The sequence below is a fragment of the Marmota flaviventris genome, chromosome 4, assembly GCF_047511675.1.
Source record: "Marmota flaviventris isolate mMarFla1 chromosome 4, mMarFla1.hap1, whole genome shotgun sequence".
Lineage (NCBI taxonomy): Eukaryota > Metazoa > Chordata > Mammalia > Rodentia > Sciuridae > Marmota > Marmota flaviventris.
The window spans coordinates 166,603,639-166,630,077 of NC_092501.1; the positions used below are offsets into that span (position 1 = coordinate 166,603,639).

At 61.9% G+C, this 26,439-nt stretch overlaps 1 protein-coding gene across 9 annotated transcripts in view; it reads left to right on the top strand.

The window, feature by feature from the left end:
- Positions 1-26,439, top strand: part of Mcf2l (MCF.2 cell line derived transforming sequence like) — a 92,097-nt gene that overhangs the window by 41,445 nt on the left and 24,213 nt on the right. For all 9 annotated transcript variants that reach the window (XM_071611652.1, XM_071611659.1, XM_071611657.1 and 6 more), the window contains exons 3-9: positions 4,038-4,152; positions 12,083-12,173; positions 19,477-19,596; positions 22,122-22,238; positions 22,712-22,861; positions 23,687-23,811; positions 24,713-24,827. In XM_071611652.1, coding sequence (XP_071467753.1) covers positions 4,038-4,152; positions 12,083-12,173; positions 19,477-19,596; positions 22,122-22,238; positions 22,712-22,861; positions 23,687-23,811; positions 24,713-24,827 — 833 coding nt within the window. The remainder of the gene's footprint in view (positions 1-4,037; positions 4,153-12,082; positions 12,174-19,476; positions 19,597-22,121; positions 22,239-22,711; positions 22,862-23,686; positions 23,812-24,712; positions 24,828-26,439) is intronic.

The following is a 26,439-nucleotide window of genomic DNA, read 5'->3' on the forward strand; positions in this document are numbered from 1 at the left end:
AGAGACGAGAAACACCTTCCAGGAAACCTCCTGCACTGCCCACCTCCCACTACGCGGGACCAACCACTGGTGGGGTCACAGCTGCAGGACCCACTACCCCCCCCCCTGCAGCCCCTGTGAACCTGCTGCACAGGCCCAGGCCTTCACACCGGAGCCTGTAGGGGGCACTCCAGGTCAGCCCGAGCCCGGCCAGGGAGCCAGACTTCTTCCTTCCCGCCGCCGGCCGAGACACTGCGTCAGACTCCCACCTCCAGCACTGAGAGAGACCAGCTGCAGGTGAAGGATTTCTGTTACAGCAGCCCAAAGAGACAGAGTGCAGAAGCCCTCCTCTGGGCGTGAGTCCCCCACGGGGAGTGTTCCTGAGCTTCGGATGCCTCTGTGCCCGCCGTGTGCCCGCCGTGTGCCCGCCGGTGTCCGCCATGAGACCAGGTCTCCTGTCTTGCTGGAGACCCTCCCAGCCGTTGGCAACCCCGAGGCAGGTGTGAGGGGAGTGGATCTCGCGGATGTTCCTGAGCACCTGCTGGAGGGCATGGTAGATTTTCAGAGGTAAAGAGAACAGGCAGAGCCACATTTGGGCCGCTGCCCTGCGGAGCCGTCTCTGAAGAGTGAGGATGGCAGCACACACCCAGGTCTCTGCTGGGCTGGCGTCCACAGTCATCCAGGTTCCTGAGCGAGCCGCCCGGCGCCCAGACCCCTGAGGCCCGCTCCTCGGAGCCTCTCGCCACGGAGGGTGTGAGTGCGCGAGGGCCTGTCCCGCCCTGCTGGATGCGCCTGCAGACGGGTGGCTGGACAACAGAAGCTTGCCCCTGGGGCTTCTGGAGACTGGAAGGGCGGGCCCCGGCCCGGCACCGGGCAGCTGTGTTCTGCTGAGGGCCCACGTCCTAGCCTGCACCCTGCTCACTGTGGCCTTGTGGGATGGACAGTGAGCCAGAGCAGCCTGTAAGGGGAGAGACTGCAGCTCCCCTGCAGGGCCCCGTCCTCGTCACCACAGCCTCCCAAAGGGCCACCTCGTATCATCAGCCTGGGGTCGGCCCCGAGAGCCTGCAGAGCACAGGCCTGTCACCCACAATGGCCTGAGTGCAGGAGGGCGTGCAGGAATGACGGGTGTGCCCAGGGACAGGGTCACCTGCCCGAGGCTCGCTGCCGGTGGCCAGGCTTGTGCTGGACCCAGGCACCTAACACCAGCCTCCCTCCTGGCCCACCCGGGAGAACAGCTTTCCCTCCCGCAGGGCTGTTACTGCGTCTGCACCTCTCACAGGTGGGCCCTTCCAGAGGCCAGAGCTACCCGGCGGGAGAGGCCGGCCAGGAATGAAAACAGAAAGCACCCTCGAGTTGAACCGAGGACGTGCCTCCGCAGGGGAGCCCGTTCCCTGCTGTCAGGGGAGGTGGGTTTCAGCCACCTCTGCCACCAGAAAGTGGGTGTGGGCTCCGGGGACAGGGCACCAGGGTTGGTGTGTAGGTGTGCCGAGCCCCGTCTGGAGGGTGGCTGCAGATGACGGGGCCCTGACACCCGTGGGCAGCTCTTGCTTCAGCCACACAGGAGGGACCTCTGTGCCCCTCTGGGCTGCCTGCCCAGGGTCCCAGCTCTCCTGTGGCCTGTATCTCAGAACTGGTGGCCAGGCCCTGACTCCCAGTTGGAGCCCAGTGTCTACCTGCCACTCACCTGGAGGTCCCCGAGCTCTGGGGCTGGCTTTCTGAATCACGTGGAAAGACCTAGAAAGACCACAGCTTCCACTCTCGCCTCAGTAAGGAGCAGGGGCTTCACTTCCCATCAAAGCTGAGACTGTGGTCCAAAGCTACGTCGGTTTCCAAGAGACCCTGGCCCATCGAGATGGGGTCAGCTCTGTCGGGCAGCTGATCTGGCCTGCAACGCTGAGTGAAGAACCTAAGACAGCCAAGCGCGGTCTTTCACAGAGGGAGAGGAGGCCAGCCTGGGAAGTGCCCACCTGGCCTGCAGCTCCCAGTGGCCTGTGGGGGAGCACAGCCCTAGAGGCTCCCAGCAGGACGGAGCTGCTGCTCCCTCACGGGGAGCCTGGGCCCAGCCAGTCGCATTGGGCCTTTGCAACTTCAGGTGGAGTGACGAGCATGGCCCACCCTCACCTGCACCCAGGTGAAGGCCAGCACAGAAGACAGACAGAGGGACTTGAAATTTGTCACCACCCAGCACTCGGACACCAGCCCTGCAGGAGCTGCCCACCAGACAGAAAGTCTGTTCCCTTAAAGGGTCGGCTCAGGGCCCTGCCACCCCTGTGTCCAGCTGTGCAGAGCGGGGCCTCAGTGCAGTGTGGGATTCCGAGCCGGTGGAGGCCAGAGTCCCCTCCCACTGTCCTCGGCTCTCCCACAGACATGGAGGCCTGTCCATTCCTGCAGCTTCCCACCCAGTCCCACTTGCAGGACAGCAAAGGGCAGGTGTGGGCCAGACGCCCTGGGACCCGGGACTCACCTTGGTCCAGAGCACTCCTTCCTAACCGGGAAGTCGCCGCCACCGCCTGATGGTCGTGGTGCTGTGTGGTCATCCTCCTCTGCAGGAGCTGGCCCTGAGGAGGTCTCGGTGCCTCGGACCAGGCTCTCAGCCCGCAGCGAGAGGGAGTGAGAACCTGAGAGTGTCGGGAGAGGGCTGGGCCGCTCCGCCAGGCCGTGGGTGCCCTGTGGCCTGGGAACAGGGCAGGGAGCTGAGTGCCTTGGGTGTGCTGAGTGGCGAGGGCGGGGGGGCTGGCGGCTTGGACCCTCCAGGTTCAAGCTGCAGGGCTGAGCTGTGGGGACGCCTTGGTCCCATTGGTTGGACGCTGGGCTCAGCCCTCTGGGCGGTGACAGGGCAGCACCCGGGCCCCATACAAGGGCGTTCATGGTCAAGGCAGGAAGGCCTGGGCCGAAGTTGTAGAGGGACCATGTCCTGCTGAGGGCAAGGCTGCTGTGCTGAGGACACTCGAGGGGCACTGACACATGGCCGCAGAGACCTGTGGGGATGAGAGGCCCAGAGGCCAGGAAAGGAGGCCTCCAGGCCCCGCACGGCGGTGTCCGTGAGGGTGTGGGGGCAGGGTTGGCAGGGATGAAGATGGTGATAGACACCACTGTCCATCTCTCCCTGCCGCACGTGCCCTGGAGTGCCACATGGACAGGTCACTGTGTCTCCAGGTGGGGACATGGTGGTGGCGGCATGCCTGGTTCTCATGAGAGCAGAGCTCTCCCAACCCAGCCTGAGCAGTCCCATGCCCGCCTGCTTGTGGGGTGACCACTGGAACATCCTTGGCCATCAGGATGGGCCGAGCTGTGCTGGCCAGGGCACTCACTGGGCTTCGCCCACTGCCCTGGGCCTGGCTCGCACACGGGCTCTTCCCTGTCCTTCCTCGCAGCCCTCCCTCCCAGGGTGCCTCCTCACAGCATGTGGCCCAGGCTGCTGCCTGTTCCTTGAGTCCTGAGAGAGAGGGTGGCGCTGGCTCGGGGTCACACAGCATGACTTCTGCCTGTCCTGTGGGCCAAGCTCGACCCCCAAGGACCGTGGCCCCCGTGGTGGAACCCCACCTCCATGGCAGCAGCCACAGGTGGACACGACGTTCACATGCGGTAGAGCCTCCCCACTGAATTGCTGAGACTCTGAACAGGAGAGAAGCTACTGATGCCACAGCCCAACAGTCAGAAAGTCCCTGGGACACACCTGGTGTGTGTCATGTGACTGCTGGGCCTGCAGAGCTGTGGGCTCTGCGTTTGGAAAGGCAGGTACAAACACACCCATTCAAGTGAGACAACTGGCAGGACAGGCCAGAGGACGTGGCAGGGATGTTCCAGTGGTCACCCCAGCAGAAAATAGTGCACATCTGCTTTAGTGCATCTGCTTCTCTGTGCCTTCTGCCTTTGGTCACCTGTGCCTTCTGCCTTTGGTCCCCTGGGCCATCTGCATGTCTTTGACACTGAGAAGAGCAGCCGGCTGTTCACCCAAGAGGGTACTTGAGACGGGGCACTCTGCAGGGGCTGGGGGCTGGTGGGGAGGGCTGGGCAGCCCAGGCCCTGCTGAGTACCTGCCTTTGGTCTCTCCCCAGGTGGGCGGGGACAGGACGGAAGTCCAGTCATCACCTTCCCCGACTACCCGGCCTTCAGCGAGATCCCGGACAAGGAGTTCCAGAGTGTCATGACCTACCTCACCAGCATCCCCAGGTGCGTGCTCAAGGCCAGGCCTGCTCTTGGTGAGGTCGGCCCTCTTGTTCCACCCCAGGAGGTGAGGAAGGGTCAGCGTCCCTGCAAGGATGACCCTGTTGTCGAGACCCCTGTCGACTCTGAGAGGGGAGAGAGCTTTGTCAGGGAAGGGGTCCGGGGGGTTTAGGGTCTCCACTGAGGCCTGGCAGGTCAGGGCAGTGGTCGCTACCCCAGGGCCACTGTCCTTTGCACAGGATCCCCTTGGAGGACAGTTGTCCAAAGTCAGGGCAGGCACCAGACCCCGGCCAAGGGCAATGGGCATCTCCAGGGCCTCAGGCAGACTGTGGACATCGTCAGCTGTTGCCTGTCGGAACAGTGGACCCCGTGCTGGATGACCCTAGGGGTCCCCTGGACAGGACGATGTGCTCCTCCCTTGTGAAGCAGATGCTGGGGGGCGCTCAGCCCATGGGCAAGAGTGCACCCTTCGCTCTGCTGTCTCTGAAGTCAGTGGTCCCAGCCCAGGTGCCAGGCCAGGCTGGGGCGGGAGGATCAAGGTCAAGGCCAGCCTCAGCAACTCAGGGAGACCCTGTCTCAAAATCAGAAATAAAAGGCTGGGGGTGTGGCTCGGTGGTAATGCACCCCTGGGTTCAGACCCCGGTACCAAAAAACAGTACCTGCCTTTGTGGTCCGGTGCTGGTCGCCGGGAGCTCGGGATTCAGCGGGATCCGTCCTGACCTGGGTCCTGAAGGTCGTGGGCGGGGTGGCGAGCAGTGGCTTCTCCCTGTGGCCAGTAGAGGGAGGAGCCCCTGGGGCAGGGAGTCAGGCTGCCCCGTCCCCTGGATTTGACCTTGGCCCTTTCCTTGCTGGACCTGCCCCGGCCAGGCTCCGTCTCAATCGCCCTGGGGCTGAGCGTTTCCTCACAGTTTTCTAATCCTGACAATGATGCCCCCTGTGCCCAGCCACCAGGCCCGCGGGCGACTGTGGCACCCGGGAACGGGGGCACAGGCCGTGGTGCAGGAGGAGGGCAAGAGCACACACACACACAGGCTGAGGCCCGCACCAGCCCGGCGTGCAGCTGCCCGGGCCGCTGCTCGGATGTCACCCGTCCCCAGAGCCTCGCTTCCCAGGCCACCCTGGGAGTCTTCCTGGCTTCCTCTCCTGCTGTGACACAGCACTTGTCCTGAGATGCTCCAGGGTGGACCCTGACTCTGCCTCTGTGTACGGGGTCCAGAGCCTGCCAGGTCCTGGCCACCCACCGCACCTCCCTCAGGGGTCTCGGAGCCCCTGGATGGAGACACGCCTCGGCCTCTCTGCTGTGACATTCCTGCTCCTGCTGCCCAGCCCAGCTGGCAGCTCCTCAGGCCTGTGGCTGGCAAGGACTGGGCTGTGTCCAGCCAAGGCGGTCTGCTGTCGGCACTGTCCCAATAACAGGTGGAGTGAGCACCTCCTGGCCTGCAGGGCTGGGGAGCAGGTGCAGGCCTTCCGCGGATGTTTGCAGGACACACGACTTCAGACAGCAGCGCACGCAGAGCCAGCCTCCAACAGGGCCTCCTGGCCTCACCCCACACGACTGACCCAAGCACTGTCTCCAAGTCCGATCCTTCAGCCTCAGTCAGCCCCCTCCCCAACTCTTTTCACACACCTGGTCCCCAGGGGACAGGCCAGCAGCCAAGTGCTGAGCGCAGCTTCCAAGAAACTGGCCAGGGGCTGAAATCCAGGGGACACATAAGCAGGGCTCACTCCCTGAGGGTGTGTGGGGTGCTTGTGTGGGTTTGTGTGTGGGATGCAGTGTGAATGTGTGGGGTACAAGTGTGTGAGTGTGATTGTGCAGTCCACAACGTGAGGAGCATTGTGTGGTGGCTGCCAGGTGTGAGTTCCCGTGTGGGAGTTTGTGTGCATTCTTGGGGTTCCTACGTGAGGTATGTTTAAGCTTCATGGGGTGTATGAGTATGTGGACCAGGGTTCCCAAGACGCCGAGACAAGGTGTGGGGCAGGTGAGGTGCACTACAGGTGGACCAGGGTCCCCGTGCCCCTGAGAGCTAGGTGTGGGGCAGGTGTGATGCTCTACAGGTGGACCAGGGTCCCCGTGCCCCTGAGAGCTAGGTGTGGGGCAGGTGTGATGCTCTACAGGTGGACCAGGGTCCCCGTGGCCCTGAGAGCTAGGTGTGGGACAGGTGTGGTGCTCTACAGGTGGACCAGGGTCCCCGTGCCCCTGAGAGCTAGGTGTGGGGCAGGTGTGATGCTCTACAGGTGGACCAGGTTCCCTGTGCCCCTGAGAGCTAGGTGTGGGACAGGTGAGGTGCTCTACAGGTGGACCAGGGTCCCCGTGCCCCTGAGAGCTAGGTGTGGGGCAGGTGTGATGCTCTACAGGTGGACCAGGGTCCCTGTGCCCCTGAGAGCTAGGTGTGGGGCAGGTGTGATGCTCTACAGGTGGACCAGGTTCCCCGTGCCCCTGAGAGCTAGGTGTGGGACAGGTGTGGTGCTCTAAAGGTGGACCAGGGTCCCCGTGCCCCTGAGAGCTAGGTGTGGGGCAGGTGTGGTGGTCTACAGGTGGACCAGGGTCCCTGTGCCCCTGAGAGCTAGGTGTGGGGCAGGTGTGATGCTCTACAGGTGGACCAGGTTCCCCGTGCCCCTGAGAGCTAGGTGTGGGGCAGGTGAGGTGATCTACAGGTGGACCAGGGTCCCCGTGCCCCTGAGAGCTAGGTGTGGGGCAGGTGTGATGATCTACAGGTGGACCAGGGTCCCCATGCCCCTGAGAGCTAGGTGTGGGGCAGGTGTGATGATCTACAGGTGGACCAGGGTCCCCGTGCCCCTGAGAGCTAGGTGTGGGGCAGGTGTGATGCTCTACAGGTGGACCAGGGTCCCCGTGCCCCTGAGAGCTAGGTGTGGGGCAGGTGTGATGCTCTACAGGTGGACCAGGGTCCCCGTGCCCCTGAGAGCTAGGTGTGGGGCAGGTGAGGTGCTCTACAGGTGGACCAGGGTCCCCGTGCCCCTGAGAGCTAGGTGTGGGGCAGGTGAGGTGCTCTACAGGTGGACCAGGGTCCCCGTGCCCCTGAGAGCTAGGTGTGGGACAGGTGAGGTGCTCTACAGGTGGACCAGGGTCCCCGTGCCCCTGAGAGCTAGGTGTGGGGCAGGTGTGATGCTCTACAGGTGGACCAGGGTCCCCGTGCCCCTGAGAGCTAGGTGTGGGGCAGGTGTGGTGATCTACAGGTGGACCAGGGTCCCCGTGCCCCTGAGAGCTAGGTGTGGGGCAGGTGTGATGCTCTACAGGTGGACCAGTGTCCCCATGCCCCTGAGAGCTAGGTGTGGGGCAGGTGTGGTGATCTACAGTGGACCAGGGTCCCCATGCCCCTGAGAGCTTTGTCCCCCATACTGTGTCCTGGGTACATTGCCACGCTGTGCATGCGTCTTGACTTCTCTGGTGTACTCCCCTGAGACTTTGTCACACACCCCTGACACACTCACTCATACTTGCTTACACTCACATGCACACACCCCACCTTTTGGGTGGGCTGTCACGGAATTCGGGCTGAGCTATAGGTATCAATGACCTCCAATGAAATCGGCCTTGGTCTTGCAGCCCCTGGTGGACAGATGACCTGACTTAGGGCACCACGATGTCAACCAGGCTCCGCCGGATGGTGATCCTCAGGGCAGAGGCCTCTGAGCACCCCGAGGCCTGGTCAGGGAAAGTCCCTGGAGTCTCCAGACCCTGTTCCCTCTGGTGGTGGCAGCCTCTTCCCCAGGAGGCTGTGCCGCCCTTCACCATGAGGGCACAGCTAAGCATGGTGGTTGCCAGAAGTCCTGTGACTGTGTTGGTTGGATCACTAGGGCACACTCCCTATCTTGGCAGTGTTGATTCAGAGCACTGCAGAGAGAGAATCTGATCAGAGACAGGCACAACAATGAATCACCTGAAGGCACATTCAGTGCGGGGCCCAGGAGGCAGATGGTGACATCAGGGGTCACCCCCCTCCACAGCACCCCAAACCCCCATTCAAAAAAGCTGATCCTCCACCTTCCAAGTGGCTCTGGGTGAGGTGCAGGCATACACACACCATGAGTGCACAGAGGCACATACACATGCCTGCTCATGCATGCACACACGCCCACATGTAGGTGCTTGCACTCAGGCACACTGCGCGCACAGACGCAGTCATGCAGGTGCACACACCTGCCCACACACCTCATGCACCACAGTGTGCTCCCTGTGGAAGAGACAGGTGGGATGTGGGTCAGACTCCGGGCTCCCCAACAGGATGTGGGTTGTGCTCCAAAACCTTTCTGGGGTCATCCTGGCTCCCCCCTGTTCCACTGCCCTCTGGCCACCTGAAGTGTCCTGCCTCTAGCCTACCCACCAAGCTTCAGAATATCCAGAGCTTGGGCCCCAAGGTGCACCTGACTTCTTGCTGTGGACACACCTTCTGATTGAATTTCCAACCATCTCCTGACAGTGAGGGGTGAGAGCTGGGGTGGAGGTAAATCCCGCCTCACCTCCCGCGTCCCCTGCAGCAACTACCACAGTTGCTGGTCAAGGTGAAGACCTCAGTCCACCCATGTGTGGTGCCTGATGTCACCTTCTGGAGATGTCCGTCCTTCAGCCCTCCGTGGGCATCCCTCAGAGCCAGCATCTGCCCTAGTTCCTGCGGCAGCTGCAGGACATGCTACAGGCAGACAGGCCCAGTCCACCTGGCCTGTGCCCTGTCCCCTGGGATCTCATGACCCACTCTTCACAGTCAGGAGTGCTGCTGTAAGGAAGGGCAGCTCCTGGATTCAGTGGGTTTCCCCTTCTGTTGGTGGGACTGTACCCCATTGGTGACAGTTCCTGAATGTCTGGCCAGGCGGTCCCCAAGTCCACTCCACTGTGTGATCCAGTGTGTTGAGTACAACTCTGCTCACCTGGTGTCCCTGGGCCTGGAGCTCTGTGGAGAGCTCAGAGCCCCAGGGCCTGCTTCCCACAGCACTGGGGGACCTGCGGATGGGGGCACCCCACATGAGAACCCTTCCCCAGCTCTCCTCTTGGCAGCACTTTAGACCTCAGGTAGGGTAGCACCTTTGATTCATGGAGGCCAGTGCTCCCAAGCACCAGGGACCCTCAGGAGCATCCTGGAGACCTTTCAGTCCCCATCCCACTGCCAAGTGACCACCTCCCACAGGTCCCAACTCTGTGGCTACATGGTCTTGTCCCTGGGCCCTGCCGCAGCAGCCGCCTCCTCCTGCCTCAGCTGCCTCCTCTCACCTCCTCGTTCCCCTTTGCCGTCGACCTAGTGGCCACAAGCCAGCAGGACAGCCACTGACCACGCATGGCCTTCAGCTCTAAAGTGAAATGTGATGCCCGTGCTCTGTGGGGCTCTGTTTCAGAGCACCTGTGGCCAGGGGCTCTGTGTGAGTGGCCATGGTCTGTGGCATGGCCATCTCAACAGCCACCACCGTCACCGTTGGAGGTGTTGCCAGAGCTTGCCCTCCTGGCCCCTTCCCCCAGAGGAGAGCCACTGCCGTCACCTGCTGGAGACACTGGTGTCCTGCTGCAGCGGAGCGGTGGAGATGTGGGTTGGCCTAGGCAGCCCTTCCCGCTGGCCTCTCCCCAGCCCAGGCTGCCCCGCCAGCGACTGTCCTGCTGGTGGCAGGTGGGAGCCTCCAGGGTGGAGAGGAGTCACCGCAGCCCAGGCAGGAGCCGGCCTGCAGCCTCTGCAGGTGTGGCTATTGGGGGCACACGGCCTTTCTCCTCAGTCTGTTTCTTCTTTGGGCTGGTGCACAGCTGGTCTGGGCGGCACGGGCAGAAGGGCAGGGTTCAGGCCCTGTGAGTCTGTGGACAGGTCTTAGGAGGCCTTCCTTGGGGTGATGGTGCGTCCGGGGGGCTGCGAACGAGTGCGGGGCAGACAGCCAGAGGGCTGGACGGCCCGTCAGGCTCCTGCACACAGTGAGGCCTCTGATTCTTTGGCCACTTCTAATTGGAAAGAAAGGTGGTATTCAGCCCGTTCGCTGCCCAGGGACTGTGGGCTTAGTGCTCTCCTTCTCAGGGAATTCTCCTCTCCCGCCTTGTCAGCCAGAGAGTATAGCATCACCTCAGCGCATGGGGTGTCCGAGGCCCCTGGGCCCTCTCCCACCCTACAGCCTGCCGACTGGCACTCCCCCCAGTGCCTGGCCAGGCAGGGCCCACAGAAGGGCCTCAAGGCTGGAGACCCTGCACAGCTCTGCATGAGTGACATATGCCTTCCAGGGAGGGAACTTCTCTGTAGCCTTGTGGCTTCCAGGCCCTGTGTATGGGGCCCCACCACATGGCCCGTGCCCTTCCTGGGCAAGCCCTCCCTGGCCTCCCCTCCGGCTCCTTTCTTCCAGGAGACGAAGCTCAGTGCCCACCAGGGTACGGCTCCCTGTGCCCCTGTGCTGGAATCCCTGGTCTCTGACCTCCCACTGAGGACCTGGGCCCTGGGCTGTGGCTGCCAGGCCCCGGCTAGTTCCCCACTCTTGCTGTCTGGCTTTGGGGTGCAGGCTTCTCTGTGCCTCAGTATCTCCCCCTGTCAATGGTGAAGACACCTGAGGGAGTCTGTGTGCAGGGCTGACGGCCTCCCTCACTGTTGTCACCAAGGGGCTTGGAGATGTTGACCTTGGCTGAATGTCTCCCTCCACGAAGCCCCTGCCTAACCCCCATCTCTGGATGAAGTGGGTCCCCCTCCTCCCCATTGGGTCCTGCAGCAAATGCAGCGGGACAGGCCTTGGGAAATGTGAAGCCCCAGCGTCCACCCCCATGTCTGGCTGCCCTGTGCCTGTGGCTCCTGCCCACCACCACCACACCAGACCTGAGGCCGGCAGAGCTGGAGGAGATGGGCCTTAGAGGCCAGAGCAGGGAGGGGGTCTGTCCTGACTCCATTGCTCCACGGACCCTCCCAGTGGAACCAGCCGGGCCCCAGGCTGTTGAGCCACCAGCAGCAGAGGAGCTATTTTGAGTAAAGCTCATGTTTATTCATGTGTCACTGAGCCAAACTGCCCTCCGCACGTGCAGCCCACACCACCAGCCTGGCGTGAGCAGTCACAGGGTGGACCGTGCTTCATGCCCCACAGTCAGGGCGTCATATCCGGGCATCAGAGGATCTTCACAGAGTGCCGCCTGCAGAGCACCCCACGGCCTGCACGTTCGAGCGTCCTATGGAGCTGTTTCCCCAACTCCCGTAAGCGGCTGGCTTGGGCATGTTCAGAGACGTGGGAATTAGCAATTCGAGTCGGTGCCTTCTGCCGGCCTGCCTTCTTCCTTCCTGCTGTGGATTGGCTGCGCCGGCAGCTGCTGGCACCACACAATTGGCTTGGTGAGAAGTCACAACGGAGGCAGAGCTCCCACACTGTGACTCAGGCTCCTGCCGGGCAGAGCGGAGGGCCGGGAGGCGCTGCACCAGGAACGCTGTCCTCTTCGCCACCGATGCTGCTGCAGAGGGCAAGTGCCCGCATCGCACTCCCGGCAGAGGCCCTCGAGCCTCCCGAAGCCTCAGGGCTTTTCTCCCAAGGTCCCAGTGGTGCTGTTGGGAGTGACTGTTTAACGTGGACCGACACAGGGACCTCTGATGCTAGGACGCGTGGGATGTACAGGTCCTAAAACTTGCTTTGAGGGTTTCGTCAGCTGGCCACCCAGGAAAAGACGATGACCAGCTCTTATGGGCCCTAAAGCGCCCAGCCCCAGGAAGATGGCTGTGCGTGTGCTTGAGCTGACACGTCTGTGTCAGGCAGGAGGCGCCAACACTGTCCTTTGCAGACAGGAGCGAGTGTGGGAGAGTGCAGACGGGCTGCACGGGCCCCTGGACACCGGCGCCCTGCCGCAGGCCCCCTGGCATGCACTTGACCCTGCCGCGGCAGTGGCTCAGGATTCTAGGAGGGTCACTCGCTGTGAGGCTCCCGGGAGGCTACGTGGGCAGCGAGGCTCCCACCTGCTCTCGCTAACTGCAGCTGTCTCTCCTCTCAGCCTACAGGATGCAGGCATTGGATTCATCCTGGTGATAGACCGAAGGCAGGACAAATGGACCTCCGTGAAGGCGTCGGTCCTGCGGATAGCCGTAAGTGCTCTGCCTCAGTCCTGGCCAGGGGCCAGCACCCTGCCCTCTGCCGTCCATGCTCTGATGCTTGGTGAAGTGGGAGGGCTCAGCAGTGGGTGGCTGGCTAGCAGGTCCAGCACAGAGTGGGCTGAGCCAGCACTGAGCCCACAAGGGCTCCAGAGATGCCGGGCGTGTGCGTGTGTGTGTGCGTGTGTGTGTGTGTGTGTGCGTGTGTGTGTGTGTGTCTTCTTTCTCAAATGGCTTGCTCTTAGGGGCTTTTTTAGAATTGCACCAACTCGTAAGTGGAGCACAAGAGTCCTGAACAGGCAGATGGCTGAGTGCCACAGCCTGCAGGACAGAAGTTGGAGAGTGTACTGACCTCTTTCTAGGTGACTCCTTCCAACCAGGCTCTTGGTCCCTTAGCTCACACACCAAAGGCCTTAGCTTTCCTCAGCAGCCCACCCTGCACTCGGGGGACCACCTTCACTCCAGGGCTCACAGGCAGGTTCTGAGCGCTCCCTCCACAGCAGAGAAGCCTGTAGCAGGCTTTCTAGAGGCACAGACGGAGTCGAGAAAGCCCCTGGGTCGTGTTTCCCACCACTGCTCCCCGCCACCACCCACCAGCTCAGTTCGGGTACTTCTTCTGAGCTGAGTCCACCCACACCACTTTTCACAGCTGCAAGGGACCCAAAAAGTTTGGTTGTCTGCCAGCAGGGTGCCAGAGCAGGCTCCCAGGCCTCTCCAGAGGCCTGTGCTCTCTGGGTCCAACCCTCCTGGCACCCCGCTCTGGGTTTCGCATCCACGACATCCGTGGTGCTGGCCTCGTGGGCTGCCGCGCTGGGTTCTGGTGCTTCAGAGGGACGAGCCCCTGCCCACAGATGACCTCGGGGTTCCACCTGTAAGGAGAATGAGGGGCTGGGGCCTTTCTCTAATCACAGCCACTGGTCTGGGGCCAGCCCTTGCTCTGAGGAGGTCCCTGGAGGGCAAGCCCCCCGCCCCCCGACCCTACCTGTTCTGCCCGTGCGGCCACTTGTCTACAGCGGGGTGTTACGTAATCAGCCCCTCCCAGCTCCCACAGCCCAGAGGTCTGGACAGGGCTTCTGTGAGCACCAGTTCACAGCCCGCATCCATTTCACCATCTCAGACCTCAGGTGCGTCTGTGCACGCCGCCGCAGCAGGCCATTCTGAACTCCGAGGCAGGCCCGGGGTTGGCCAGTCCTGGGTCAGGCACCACGAGGTCCCCAGTTAGGGGTGCCGGTGTTCCCAGGGAAGTCCACGCTGGCGAGGGAGTGCATCCACCTGGTCAACCCCGCTGGTGTAAATGACCATAAGACTTGTCCCAGCGTGACGTGGGCAGAGTCGGCAGGTTGCCCTGACATCCCTGGGGCAGGACAGCCCGGTGGGCGCATTCCTGCTCATGCCCGCATGGGTACCAGGCCTCCACCCGCTGGTGTACAGGGTGTCCCCACACCCCTGCCCGCCTGGCTCCTCCTTACCCTTCCCACAGCACCTCCCCAGGTGCCCCCAGCACCCCCTGGGCCCTACCTTCTGTAGACGCCTGCACACCTGCGTGGGCCCTATGGAGGCCTGACAGCAGCCATGTGTTGTCCTGGGTCGGTGTGAGGAAGTCCCCAGTACGAGGCTGGTGTTCTGAACATACAGGAATCTTTTAGAAACAGGCCGCCTGGCTTCTGTGCAGCTGAGCGCCCTGGCCGGGTGCTGAGCTCTGGCACAGGATGAGCTCAGCTGCTTCCCGCCTTGAGCTCGTGATAGGTGGACTCCGGAAGCAGCCTGGCTCATCTTTGAAACTTTGTTTTGGAAAATCATAACTGAAAAGTTACTATTCGGGCTTTTTTTATTTGTTTTTGCACCATAAAAATACGGATTCTTCCCAGCATTCACAGGCAGTGTCTTGGGTAGTGCAGAAGTCAGCTTTTCCCCAGCAAGACCGTCCGGAGGGAAGTGCAGGGCTGTGCTGGTGTAAGAGGGAGTGACGGTGCTGGTGCAGGTGTCGTGCACCAGAGCACATTCTGAGTCCCCACCACGCACCATGGAGATGCTGGGGGATGAGAAGTGCCCGCAGGCAGGGAGGGTGCACAGCATCAAGGCATCGTTGAAGGGGCAGGCGGTAGGCGGGAGCTTGGCCGAGGCTTGGCCAGGGCAGGTCGGCATCTGTCCTGCGCCCACCTCCTAGAGGACATCACTGGAAGGGCCGTCATGAACACCGTGCAGAAGGGGATGTGAGCAGCCAGGAGATGTGGCGGGGAGGAGACTGAGCCAGGGACCCTCTGATGTCACTGGGAGAAACCAGGAAAAGGCCAAGGAGGCTGGGGCTGCAGAGTGAGGGCCCTGTTGGGGCCATGGCCATCCGTGTCAGGGCACTCAGAGGTCACGCTGACAGGCCCTCTATTGCTCTGAGGTCGGGGGACAGGGGCAGAGGAATGTCCTGTCTCTGTCGACATGGTGTGCTGGAGTCCAGGGAGGCAGCCAGGGAGAGTGTCCTGGGATGATTCCTCTGGGGTCTTTATTTAATTTTGGCACCAGAGATTGAACCCAGGGGTGCTTAACCACTGAGCCACGTCCCCGGCCCTGTTTATTTTTTTATTTTGAGACAGGATCTTGATAAGTTGATTAGGACCTCGCTAAGTTGCTGAGGCTGGCTTTGAACTTGTGGTCCTCCTGCCTCAGCCTCCCAGGCTGCTGGGATTAGAGGCATGGGCCACTGCACCTAGCTCCTGGGTCTTGGTGCCATGTTTCAGGGACAGCTCTGTGGACTCTCGTGAAGGATGACAGCCCAGATGGGGACTCTGCCTGTGCCTTCTTCAAAGTAGCTGGGAAGCCAACACTTGGCATCGGTCGAGGCCAGCCCAGCCTGTGCTCCAGTGCAGGCTCCACCAGCGCCTGGCAGGGGCCGTGGGATGCCAGAGGGGCAAGCAGGTGAAGCAGCCTCTCCTGCCCGGGCGCTGGCCACCAGCGAGATCCGCACTTACGTAACGCTCTGCGACTATGGGCTATTCTTAGCCATCCGGGCTGCCTCACAAGCCAAGCTTTCCCTAGTCTGCAGTGTTCTCTTTTCTTTTTTGCATGCCTCGGAATAGAAATAGATGACTCTGGCAGAGCAAATCCTTGTTCCTAGAATCAGACTCCCTGTGCTTCTGTCAGGAGCAGAGCATTGTCCCTCTGACCACATATTGGAGACTGACTGGGTGCTGCCCGTAACAGGGTCCTGCACAGGTTGCCTGTCACAGGAAGGGCAGGTGGAGCGACAAGACCCAGAGCAGAGGACCTGGGCGCCCCCTGTCCGTCAAGCCTTGGTTGGAAGTTCAGACAGTCCTGGGATGAGAATCTGACTCTCTCCTGCTGTACTGGTGGGGCCCTTCTGGATTCTGTGGTGGATGCACACATTAATACCTAGAGCCAGCCTGATTCAAATGGAACCTGTGCCCGAGGGGGTGCCAAGAAATTGGGTCTAAGGAGGTTTGGTGTCTGCCTGAGCCAGAGCTGTCTTGCTGCAGTGCCCTCTGGGTGCGTTCAGGGTGCCCAGGAAGCATCCAGGGGACCAGGACCTCTAGGTCATCTAGCAAGCAGCACACTGGGCGAGGTGCCCTGGTACTGACCGCCACGTGGACCCTGCGGGTGCCCGTCACCAGGCTCCAAGGAGAGTGGCAGCAGGGATAGGAGCACCCTGGGGGAGGAGCCTGAGTGGGCAACACGAGGGCTTCTCAGCAGAGTGGACTGGCTGGGAGCCCAGCAGGAGGCAGTGCTGTCCCACAGGGGGTGGGCCCCTCCAGGGCACGAAGGGAGGCACAGGCAGCAAGGGTGGCAGTCAGTGGCTCCAGGGGCACAGGCCACCGAGGAGGAGGCCTCCCTGAGGAGGGAAAGCCATGTCTGGAGGTCAGGGAGCTGAACCAACTCTGCAGGACCCAGTCATGACCAACAGTGGCCAGGTGACCGCCACATGGGCGTCATGGTGGGAGGGACTGGCACTTCCTAGGCACACACCCTGCTGTGAGACGCTGCTGACTCACCACTTGGGCTTCGGGGACCAAGGGGCCTTCCATCAGGCTGGAGGGCTGTGACCTCCCCATCACAAGGCCCCAGCTCGTCCCCTGAAGTGGCGGCCCCAGTGGTGGTGCTGGTCCATGCAGAATATTCCGGAAGGCAAGGTGGGCAGGAAGGTCTCTCTAGTGTGAAGGGGATTCTTCTTTGGAAGACTGTGCCCTTCCACTTAGTTTCTTCCTAATGACATCTGTCACTGCCTTAACAAGACGTGACAAGTGGGAGGTCTCGGGCACCCCCTTTCCACCCTCTTCCCTGGACTCTGGCCCCCGAGGTCTTAGCCACGGCTCCCGCCACCCTGCTCCATGGGACTCATGCCCTGTATGTTCCAAAATCGCTGAAAGAACAGTTTAAGATGTGTCTCCAACAAAAGAGAGGACTAGGGTGTTTAGGGTCTGCTAAACGCATTGCCGGGGTCACCCCACGGTGGCGCCTGTTCTGCCTGCCACCTAGCCTGCTGGGGAGCTACTCACCCGGGAGGCCTCCCAGTGCTCCTTTTCCAGCCCCACACATGGACATTAGTCATCTGCTGGCTCATTTTTGTGACACGGAGCTCATTATGCATGTGGGGACTACCTGGTGGCCCGAGTTGGTTACAGGTGGCTAGAGGTCTGGTGAGATGGCCTCCAAGTGCACAGGAGAAGAGAAGCCCACTTAACTCAGCACCTTCTCCCTCAGCTTTCAATCCCAGGAGTTTACAGGTCACTTTGGGGGTGGCCTAGGAACTCCATGCATGCCCATCTTTGGGAGCCGACGTTAGAGCTTTGCCACAGAGACACTGTGTGGGGCCACGGGGGCTCACGGACACTGCGCAGGGCCACGGGGGCTCACGGACACTGCGCAGGGCCACGGGGGCTCACGGACACTGCGCGGGGCCACGGTGCCCACCCACAGCTCACACTCCCCCTGGCCGTCAGCGTCAGTTCCCCTGCGCACTCAGCTGTGTGTCCCCTCATGCCGATGTACGGCCGTGTGGCCGGTGTAGCCACAGACACTCAGGAAATTCACATGGACCATGGTGACAGTGGCATGGTCAGCAGGCACAGAAGGGCAGTGACCACAGTGCTGCTGTCAGTAGGCTCCCTTGCCTGCCCTCCTGGGGACTCAGGCCAAGGGGTCTCATTGTGGCCCTGCTGACGCTGGCCTCGTGCGAGCATGTCATGCAGACCTCCAGCACCAGGTGGGGCACCCAGGAATGGACGGCCCAGCCCATTTCCACCCAGCAAGCTGCTCCGAGTCAGACCCACAGGTCTTTGTTAACGCTGAGGCCCAGACTTTCAAAGGTGTGTTTTTAAACTCGTTATTTTTGGGTACAATGAGAAATGTAACTGGTTAGGTTTCAGGTGCCATATTTGAAATTAAATATATAACATAAATGTGGCTTTGAGCCCTAAGAAAAGTAGGGTGCTTGCTTGTTTCTGTGTTCACAGGGACTAAACGTGCTCTACCACTAAGTTACATCCCACCCTGTCATTCTTTATCTTGAGTCAGGGGCTCACAAGTGCCCAGGCTGGCCTGCAGCTTGGAACCCTCCTGCCTCAGCCTCCCGTGGTGCTGGGATCATGGGTGTGCCCGCAACGTCTGGCTTGGCCAGGACGTCTAAACAGTCTTCCCACAGCAGGGTCTCTGGTTTCCGAGCCTAAGCCTTGAAGGCCTGGGGTGCTCTCGTTCCGTCAGTCTCTAGAACGTTGGGAACCCAGTCAGCAGCTATTCTAGCTCCTCGTTGGCTCTTCCGGCCCTCACCTCCTGTACCCGTCCCAAGTCCATCAGGATCAGCCCCAGAGAATGGACACTGTTTTCATGTTGGGTGGAAACCCGTGGCCACTCTAAGACGACTCGATGGTCAAGTAACTCACTGCGCCATTGCCCGTGGCTTTGGCACCCCATACTCCGCTCAGTTCTGTTTCTGTGTTGTGATTCTCGGCCCCTTCTCCAGCTGTAATACAAATGGGTGGTCCAAGTCGCTGGCACATGCAAGTGCATCTGTGTGGTCCAGTGGGGTCAGCTGCACAGTGACAGGCCTGGTTTAGTGCCGAGTCACGTGCCACGGGGAGAGCCCAACCGCTTGAGTAGCTCTGGCCAGGAGGCAGGACACCTGCAGTACAGCCTCTGGTCCTCGTGGCTCTGTGACCTCCTCGTCCAGGTCGCTGCAGGGTCTCAAAGGGCACTGCAAAAGCCGGCGTCCTGAGAGAGGTGTCGTCGGTCATTCACTTCTGACCTGCTGCTAGACTCGGGCTCACAGGCCCAGAGCTCTGTCCCTCCGGCCAGTGTGGCCGGGCCACCAGCGTTGGCCCACATGTCTAGTGTGGCCCGGCCCAGGGTCAGCTTTAGTGGTGAGTCGGGTCCTCGCCCGTCTCAGTGTCCTCCAGGGCTGTGCGCTCTTTCCCACCTCTTTGTTCTGCGAGTCTCTTGCCTGGTCATCCAGAGAGCAGACTCTGCCCTTCAGAGATTCCCTGTGGGCCTGGGTCTCCCTGGATCTCAGCACCTGGACCTGGTCCAGCATCTAGGACAGGCTCCCTGTGCGTCCAGCGTGGCTGTGCCGCTGTGTCTCACTCTGCCAGGCACCGGCCTGACTATGTGTCCAAGTGTGACACGGCAGACCCACTTAATCCCCATTTCCAGGTGGAGAAACTGAGGCACAGAAAGTAAAGCGATGTCCCCAAAGTGACACGCCTCGTGTGTGACCAGGCACACTGACCACTCAGGGGTGTGCTCGCTGGGGTGCAGTCGGTCTTATTTCTGTGTTAGGTGGTGAGTGTCTATTCTCTGTAGCTGTTTTTTGACTCGTTTTCCCCCAGTTTCCTGGATTGTTGTAGCAAAGTGCTACAGACTGATGGCTCACTCAGAAGTCCACTCTCTGTCGTCTGGAGGCTGGGGTGTGGGGTCCAGCGGCACAGAGCTGGCTCCAGGGAGCGTGTCCAGGCTCCCTCCATTGGCCACGGGGTGGCCAGCAGCCCTGAGGCTCCTCGCCCACAGGAGCGTCTCTACTGTCCGCCCCCATCTTCACAGGCTCAACCTGTGTGTGTCCAGCTCCCTTCCTCTGCACACAGTCACGCTGCTCCGGCTCCCCAGTGGCCGCTTGCCTCTGGGAAGACCCCACCTCTGCAAGGCTGGGCCTGGAGACACCCCGTGACACTGTAGCCGCCCTGACTCTTCAGTCATGACCAGCATACCCGAGCCCCCCATGGTCAGCTGCACGTGTAGGTGGGACCCTGTGGCCGCAGCTATCCACAGAGATGGCCCAGGCCCTTCTCCTGTCCCGCAGGCCTCTTTCCCAGCAAACCTGCAGCTGGTCCTTGTTCTCCGCCCGACGGGGTTTTTCCAGCGGACTCTCTCCGAAATCGCCTTCAAGTTCAATAGAGATGACTTTAAGATGAAGGTGCCGGTGAGTACCCAGGACCCCGTGCTGTCAGGAGCCCTGTGGCCTGGCTCCTCCTCCAGCTGCCCCCACCCGGGCCTCAGGTCCCCCACTCAGCCAGGGCCTTGGCTGGGCCACCTGGAGAGCCTCCCTGGAGAGCAGCTAGAAATAGGACGTCCAACTCGTAGCCCACGAGCTAGGAACACAGCCCAGGTTCTGCCAGCGCCCGGGAAGAGGGCTGGGGTAAAGGGTGCCAGTGTCCCCCAGGGAGCCCAGGCTCCCCGCGCCTGCACCAGCCCAGCAGACATCCCTGAGTCACCCTTGTGCCGCCCACAAAGGGGACGCTGAAGCACTGCTGGCCGCCCTCTCAACACAGGCGCTGGGGAGTCCTGGAGACCTGTGCGTCCTGGAGGCCTGGTGGTCAGCCACTCAGTGCACTCCCTGCGGGCAGCTGTCCAGGGCCGCTGGACAGCAGCCCTGTGAACGCACTTCTTTCACAAACAGAGCAAGGGTCAGGGGCTAGGCCAGGCCCCGCAGAATACCCCAGGAATGCCACCCAGATGGCTTCAGGGAAGTGAGGAACCCAGGCAGTGGGGCACTGGGACAAGACCCCGCTGTTCCAGGGCCACAGGCAGAGATGCCGCTCCGTCCCAGCCCACTAGCCCCTGCTGCCCCTCACATGCTGCTCCCTGGCCGTCCTCTGCTCTGGACAAGCAAGAGCCCTTCTCTAAGCAGAATGAGGAGTGTGGGGCCTGAACCCTCCGGTCCCCATCTGTGTGCCTGGCCCTACCCGCCTCCACAGTGGTCCTCCCTGAGGATCACCCATGCCCAGAGGCTGTCGTGGACCAGTGGAGGGACAGGCCGTCATTCTGCAAAGCCCGAGGCCCAGTGAGGCTGCATGGGTCTGGGTGGGCCAAGCCGTGGGGCCTGGGAGCAGCGGGCTCCGTCTGAAGTGTTGGGGACCTGCTTCCTGAGCTGATGAAGAGCAGAACCGCAGGTGGTGCCTCTGGCCCAGTCGGGGCAGGCCACCTGTCTGTGGCCTTGTGATGCACATCACCGAGGGCGGCCGCTTCCCTACGGGGGGCAAGTGAACCATGGTGACAGCAGACTGCGCCCTGGGATGTGTCACAGGAGCCAGACCGGGGGCCTGCCGTCCCTGTTGGGCTGCTCTGCCGACTGGCACCTCCTGTGTGTTAGCAGGTTGTCAGGACCGGCCCATGGAAACCATCCCTGGCATCTGCAAGCTCCCAGGCCCTCTTTAGATGGGTCTTTGGAATTGTAGCAAGGGCGTCTGAAGGACGCGGACCTGCGAATGCCGGGTCTGCTGCAGGGCTGTGTATGGAGAGACTCAGCCCAGCCGCGGGCTCCTCTCCCCTCGTGGTTGAAAACACACAATTCCTGGACAGGACGTTACTGAGAGGCAGAAGTCGTGGAGGAGGGGACCGTGTCCCCCAGCTGCCCGGTCTGTCTGGAAGGCGACCATGTCCCTGGGCTGCCCAGTCTGTCTGGCTTGCCAGCCCTGAGCCAGGGTTATCTGGCAGCAAGTGAATAATTTCATTAGAAGAACAAAGAGAGAAACGTGAGCTCCACTGAGAACTGTTTCTAGGCGAAGCTGGGACTCGAGTGCATTTGTAGCAGCCACAGGCCCAGACAGGGTCCTCCACGTGGCACCCCCCAGCCCGTCTCTGCAGTGCAGCTCCGCTGTGGCCACCCTGTGCCACCTGGGCCTCCGCAGCACCCCACCCTCACCTGCCCCATGCCAGTGGCACTTCCCCTCTGTAGCAACCCTAAGTGTCTCCAGGCTCCTCAGATGTCCCTGGGAGCAAATGGACCCCAGACAAGAGCCCCCTCCAGCCAGTGCAGTGGCTTAATAATACATGACGAGGTGTCCACTGACATGTCAGCTGAGCCTCCGCAGGCCTGGCCTGTGGTGCCCATCTGCCAGCTTACAAAGCCCAGTTGACATTTCCCTCTGAAACGCATGGACTGGAGGACCTGAGAAAGGGAAGAGGCACAGAGGGAAGTCAGACAAGCCGCGCCGAGGAGTCCACTCGGCCGTTGAGCCACAGGTTCCCACGGAAGGGGAGCTCGGGGGCTGTCAGTCACTCCCCAGTGTGGTAGCCCACTCTGGGGCTACGTTGATCCCCGTCAGCTCCCATCAGGACCTCGTGGTGTATCCAGCAGAAGAGGGACGAAGGTTTCCTTCTCTGCATGAGAGCGCTGCTGGCTGGCATGCCAAGTGTCCCTTGCAAGACACCCATCACATGTCATTGTCCCTGCCTGCCGGGCTCTCTGTTGAGCCTCTGCGTGTTCCTCAGCGGCACCTGGTCAGACCCATCACTGGGTGCCCACTTTACAGATGAGGAGGTGGAGACAGAGGGAGTAAGCGGCTCACCCGGTCAGCCAGCTGCAGGGTGGAGCTGGGATCAGACCCCGGCTTCTCTCCTGCATGGCCGTTCGCCACCAGCCGGGCCGTGGCCGCGGCCTCCAGGGCAAGTGGCCGCCGCCCCGGTATGCAGGGTGTTCTCCTCATGGGCTTCTGTGTCCTCCAGGTCATAATGCTGAGCTCAGTGCCAGAACTGCACGGCTACATCGACAAGTCTCAGCTGACCGAGGACCTCGGAGGCACCCTGGACTACTGCCACTCCAGGTGGCTGTGCCACCGCACGGTGAGTGGGTCTGGGGCCTCTGGGGGCTGCGTCCTTGCCGACCCACAACTAACCCAGCAGAGCTGCCTTTTCCAAAAACACATTCCCATTTCCAAGTTTTCTTCCCTGAGAATGAGGAGATGGTCTCAGTGGACCTTAGTCATCATGAAGAAACGGCATGAGTAATAAGTTTGGGAGTGGCTTTATCTGGGCTTGGAGACAAAAGAAGACAGAGAGCCCCAAACCGTGCGTTGTGTATTGTGACTCTCACACTTCTCTCCACAAGGAGGGGGGGAGGCAGGGAGCCCTGCAGCACGGGATGACTCTAGGGGGTGCCCGTGCTTGTAGGGCCTGCCCGGTACGTTTCTGAGGACTCGCAGGAGGGCGCTTGCTGGCCCAGGTGCCTCTGCGGGCTCTCCCCTTCTGAGGGTGGTCAGGTGTCTGCTTTCAGAGCGTAGCGGCAGGTCTCCCTGACCTGTTCTCCCTCCTCCCAGGCGATCGAGAGCTTCGCGCTCATGGTGAAGCAGACGGCTCAGATGCTGCAGTCCTTCGGGACTGAGCTGGCGGAAACAGAACTGCCCAATGACGTCCAGTCGACCAGCTCAGTGCTCAGCACCCACACCGAGAAGAAGGACAAGGCGAAGGTACTCTAGCACGGGGGCTGGGGTCAGACCACGCAGCCCTCCTCCCATGGACGTGGGGTGTGGGGCAGCTCAGGCAGACCAAGGCGCGAGGGCTCTGGGTCCTCCCGGCACCAGGGAGTGCCAATCACACCCTCCCAAGCAGCCCAAGCACAGGCCACGCATGTGGTCACGGTGGGGGGCAGGGGGGGAGGCTGTGCATCCGCTCCTGTCCAGCAGGGGCCATGAACCCCGAGTCCCAGCAAGGACAGGTTGGAGGCAGGCCGCTGCGTCTCCAGTCCTCTGCCGGAGGGTGCACCAGGCAGGATTCCTGCCCAGCTCCCTCACCAGCAGCCACTGGGCGGTGGAGACAGAGGGAGTGAGCCACTCTCTAAAGTGCCCGGCTCTCGCGTGCCACTTGGCTTTCTGGGGTGAATACATCCTGCGTCACTTGCGCCCTGGGCAGTGTCATGTTGACAGCTTTGAAACAACAGTGCTGATGGCTGTGACCTGCTGTGTCCACGGGCTGCACCCATCTCTGCCAAGTGGACTGCCATTCCCAGCCCGGCCTTGTGCCCCGCATAGCAAGGCGGCCGTGGAGACGGAGGGCAGGGGCCAGGTTTCAGTTACCTTCCCGTTCCCTGACACCCAGGGACCTGCAACCCTACCCGTGCCAGCAGGCGTGCGAGTCAGCCCCGCCTCCCTCCTGCCCGGGTGTGAGTGGGACTTGGGAGCAGCAACGGCAGAAGGGAGGGATTTGTCCGCCGTGCAGGACGCCCAGGTCTGCTGGCTTCGGGCCTGCGCTGAGTGCCCCCTGCGGGCTGCAGTGTGAGGCTGCCTCCCCCACAGGAAGACCTGCAGCTGGCCCTGAAGGAGGGGCAGCGCATCCTCGAGAGCCTCAGAGAGCCCCTGGCCGAGAGCACCGCACACAGCGTCAACCAGGACCAGCTGGACAGCCAGGCCACTGTGCAGAGGTGAGGCCCGGCACCCTCCCCTGCCCTGCCAGGCCCGGGCAGCAGAGCCCACACAGCCTCCCTGGACCTAAGAGCCCGGGGTGGACCCCATACCCTCCTGTGGCTGGGAGAGACACTGGAGGGGCCTGGGAACAGTGCCTGAGGCTTCCCCACCCCACAGCCCGGGCCTCGAGCTCAGCCTCTGGTGAAACGGGCATCTTCACTGCAGAGGGTAGAACCTGTGCGTTTCCCTGGGTCTCAGCCTGGGGACAGGGCAGGGCAGTGCACCCCACCGTGGCACAACGGAGGCCTCCTGGGTCTCAGCCTGGGGACAGGGCAGGGCAGTGCACCCCACTGTGGCACAACGAGGCCTCCCAGTGCTTGGGTGTCGTCCCCCGATGTGAGGAGGGGCCCGAGCTCCTGTGTGGAGCCTCACCCAGCGGTGCCACGGCCACGGCCCACCTGGCATGGAGGCAGGTTCTCCTGGATTCTGCTGCATGGTCTTCTCCCACCTGGCCCTGGTCACATGCAGAGTAGGCGTGCTGTGCTGGGGACATGGGAGGCTCATGGAGGACGCCCACCTAGAGCTGCTGCAGGGCCCACCGGAGGTCCAGCCAGCTCTGTGGTGGACACCTCCTCGACTTCCCGAGGAATTAGCGTCCTCATCTGTCGAGGAGGCCATCCGAGAACAGCAGCAGGTGGGCGTGGGGAGGGCCAGGTGACCAGGTCTTACCAGAGCTGTGTGGGAGCCGGGGTGCCCAGGTGCCGAGGACAGCGGCAGCAGGCCCTGGCTGCACCCTGCCCACGCCTGCCGGTCGCAGCCCACTCCTCCGCTCTGGCCGGGTGAAGGGCCCAGGCCAGGCCTTGGAGGTGAGGCCGCCCCACGTCTCCCTGGAGCCTCTCACCCCTCTGCTCTCCCCAGGCTTCTGGCCCAGCTGAATGAGACGGAAGCTGCCTTCGATGAGTTCTGGGCAAAGCATCAGCAGAAACTGGGACAGTGCCTGCAGCTCAGGCACTTTGAGCAGGGCTTCCGCGAGGTGAGTGTGAGCTGCGGGCGGCTGCAGGGCCGCGGGGCTGAGAGGCCAGGCTGCAGGCTGCGTCTGCACACGGCACACCTCCAAGAAGCCTGGGGCGCTGCGTTCTGCGGGGACCCGAGGAAGGCTTCCGGAGCAGCAGGTGCTTCTGTCCCCCTGTTTCTTAGGATAGGTACAGGTCTGCCTGCCGTTGTCAGGAGCAGCCCAGGGGACCCCTGGACCTTTGCCCAGCTCCCGTGGTGACCACCTGCAGCAGGGCAGGGCAGCCAGGACCCTGACAGCTGTGCTGTCAGGACACAGGATCCTGCCCCTGTAGTCACACTGCCTCATCCCTTCTCCCACCGCGGTGGCCTCTCTGAGTGCCCCTGGGGACTGGCTTCTCAGTGTCGTCCTCTGGAGGGTCGCCCAGGTTGGGCGTGTACTCTTCCTGTTGATCCTGAGGGTCTGCCACGGTCATACGCGCCCTCGCCATCCACCTGCTGGACTTGGAGTGCCCCTGGGGCTCTGCTGCTGTGGACACCCACACCCTTGCGCCGGTATGGACACAGTCTGTAGAGACTGCTCAGAGGGCCACATGTCCAGTGGTTTCCAGAGGCGCCACGACACTCGGGTTCCACGGTGGCCTGAGCAGTCCAGTCTGCCCACGTCCTCACCAGCCTTCCCCTCACGTGGGCAGTTCTGTGGGCGCTGGTGGCTGCGCGGAGTCGGCCGACTTGAGCATCTTCTGCTGGGCGCGCTTCCTCCGGCGCCCCCTGGTGGAGGGTCCCCGAGAGCCACGGCCATGCCCTGCCTGGACGGTTTGCTTGAGTTCCTCTTCTCCGGCTCAGGTTTGAGAGTTCTCTGCGCCCCGCAGATCCTAGCGCCTGGTCGGATCCCGGTTCGCACATGTTCCCCAGCCGGGACCTTGTTCTCTGTTTTCCTAGTAGGACCTTTTATATTGTTTTAATTTGATGACATCCGACTTTCCTTTTATGGATCACACTTTTGGTTTTCAATTGCAAATGTGTCCCCCTAAGCTGTGTTTCCTGAATTCTGTGTTTCCCCGCTGAGGTCCTGGGTCTGTGTTTTGAGAACCAGAGCACGGCTCGTGTCCTCCCCTGGGTGTCCAGTTGCTCTGCGCTGCTTGCTGGACAGCCTAGCTTCTTTACCTTCCATTCGGGTTTTTAAACAGTCTTGTCTATTTCTACAAAAAGCTTTGCTGGGAATTGTGTTAGGCCTGCATTCGGGGGCGAGGCGACGTCTCCGAGCCTCCCAGGCTGCCCGCAGGTTGTCCTCACCAGCGGTTGGATTGACGTCTGTCCTCAGTGGTGTGCAGTCCTCAGCACCCTGGGTCAGGACGTCTCGAGTCTGAGTCGGTGTACGCTCTGCATGCTCACACAGTCGGGTGGTGCGTTCCATTCCAGTGCGCGTGGTCACTGCTGGGTGTAGGGATGCGGGTGCGCTGCGACCCCACTGGACGCCTACTCCAGCATTCTCTGGGGAGCCCTAGAGTCTCGATCGTGTTTGTGCAAAGACGGATGCTTCGATTTCTTGCTCTTTGACTTTTACACTTTTTATTTCTCTTCCCCTGTGACGCTGACCAGAGCTTTCCTCCATTGGATGAGAGTGGTGGGAG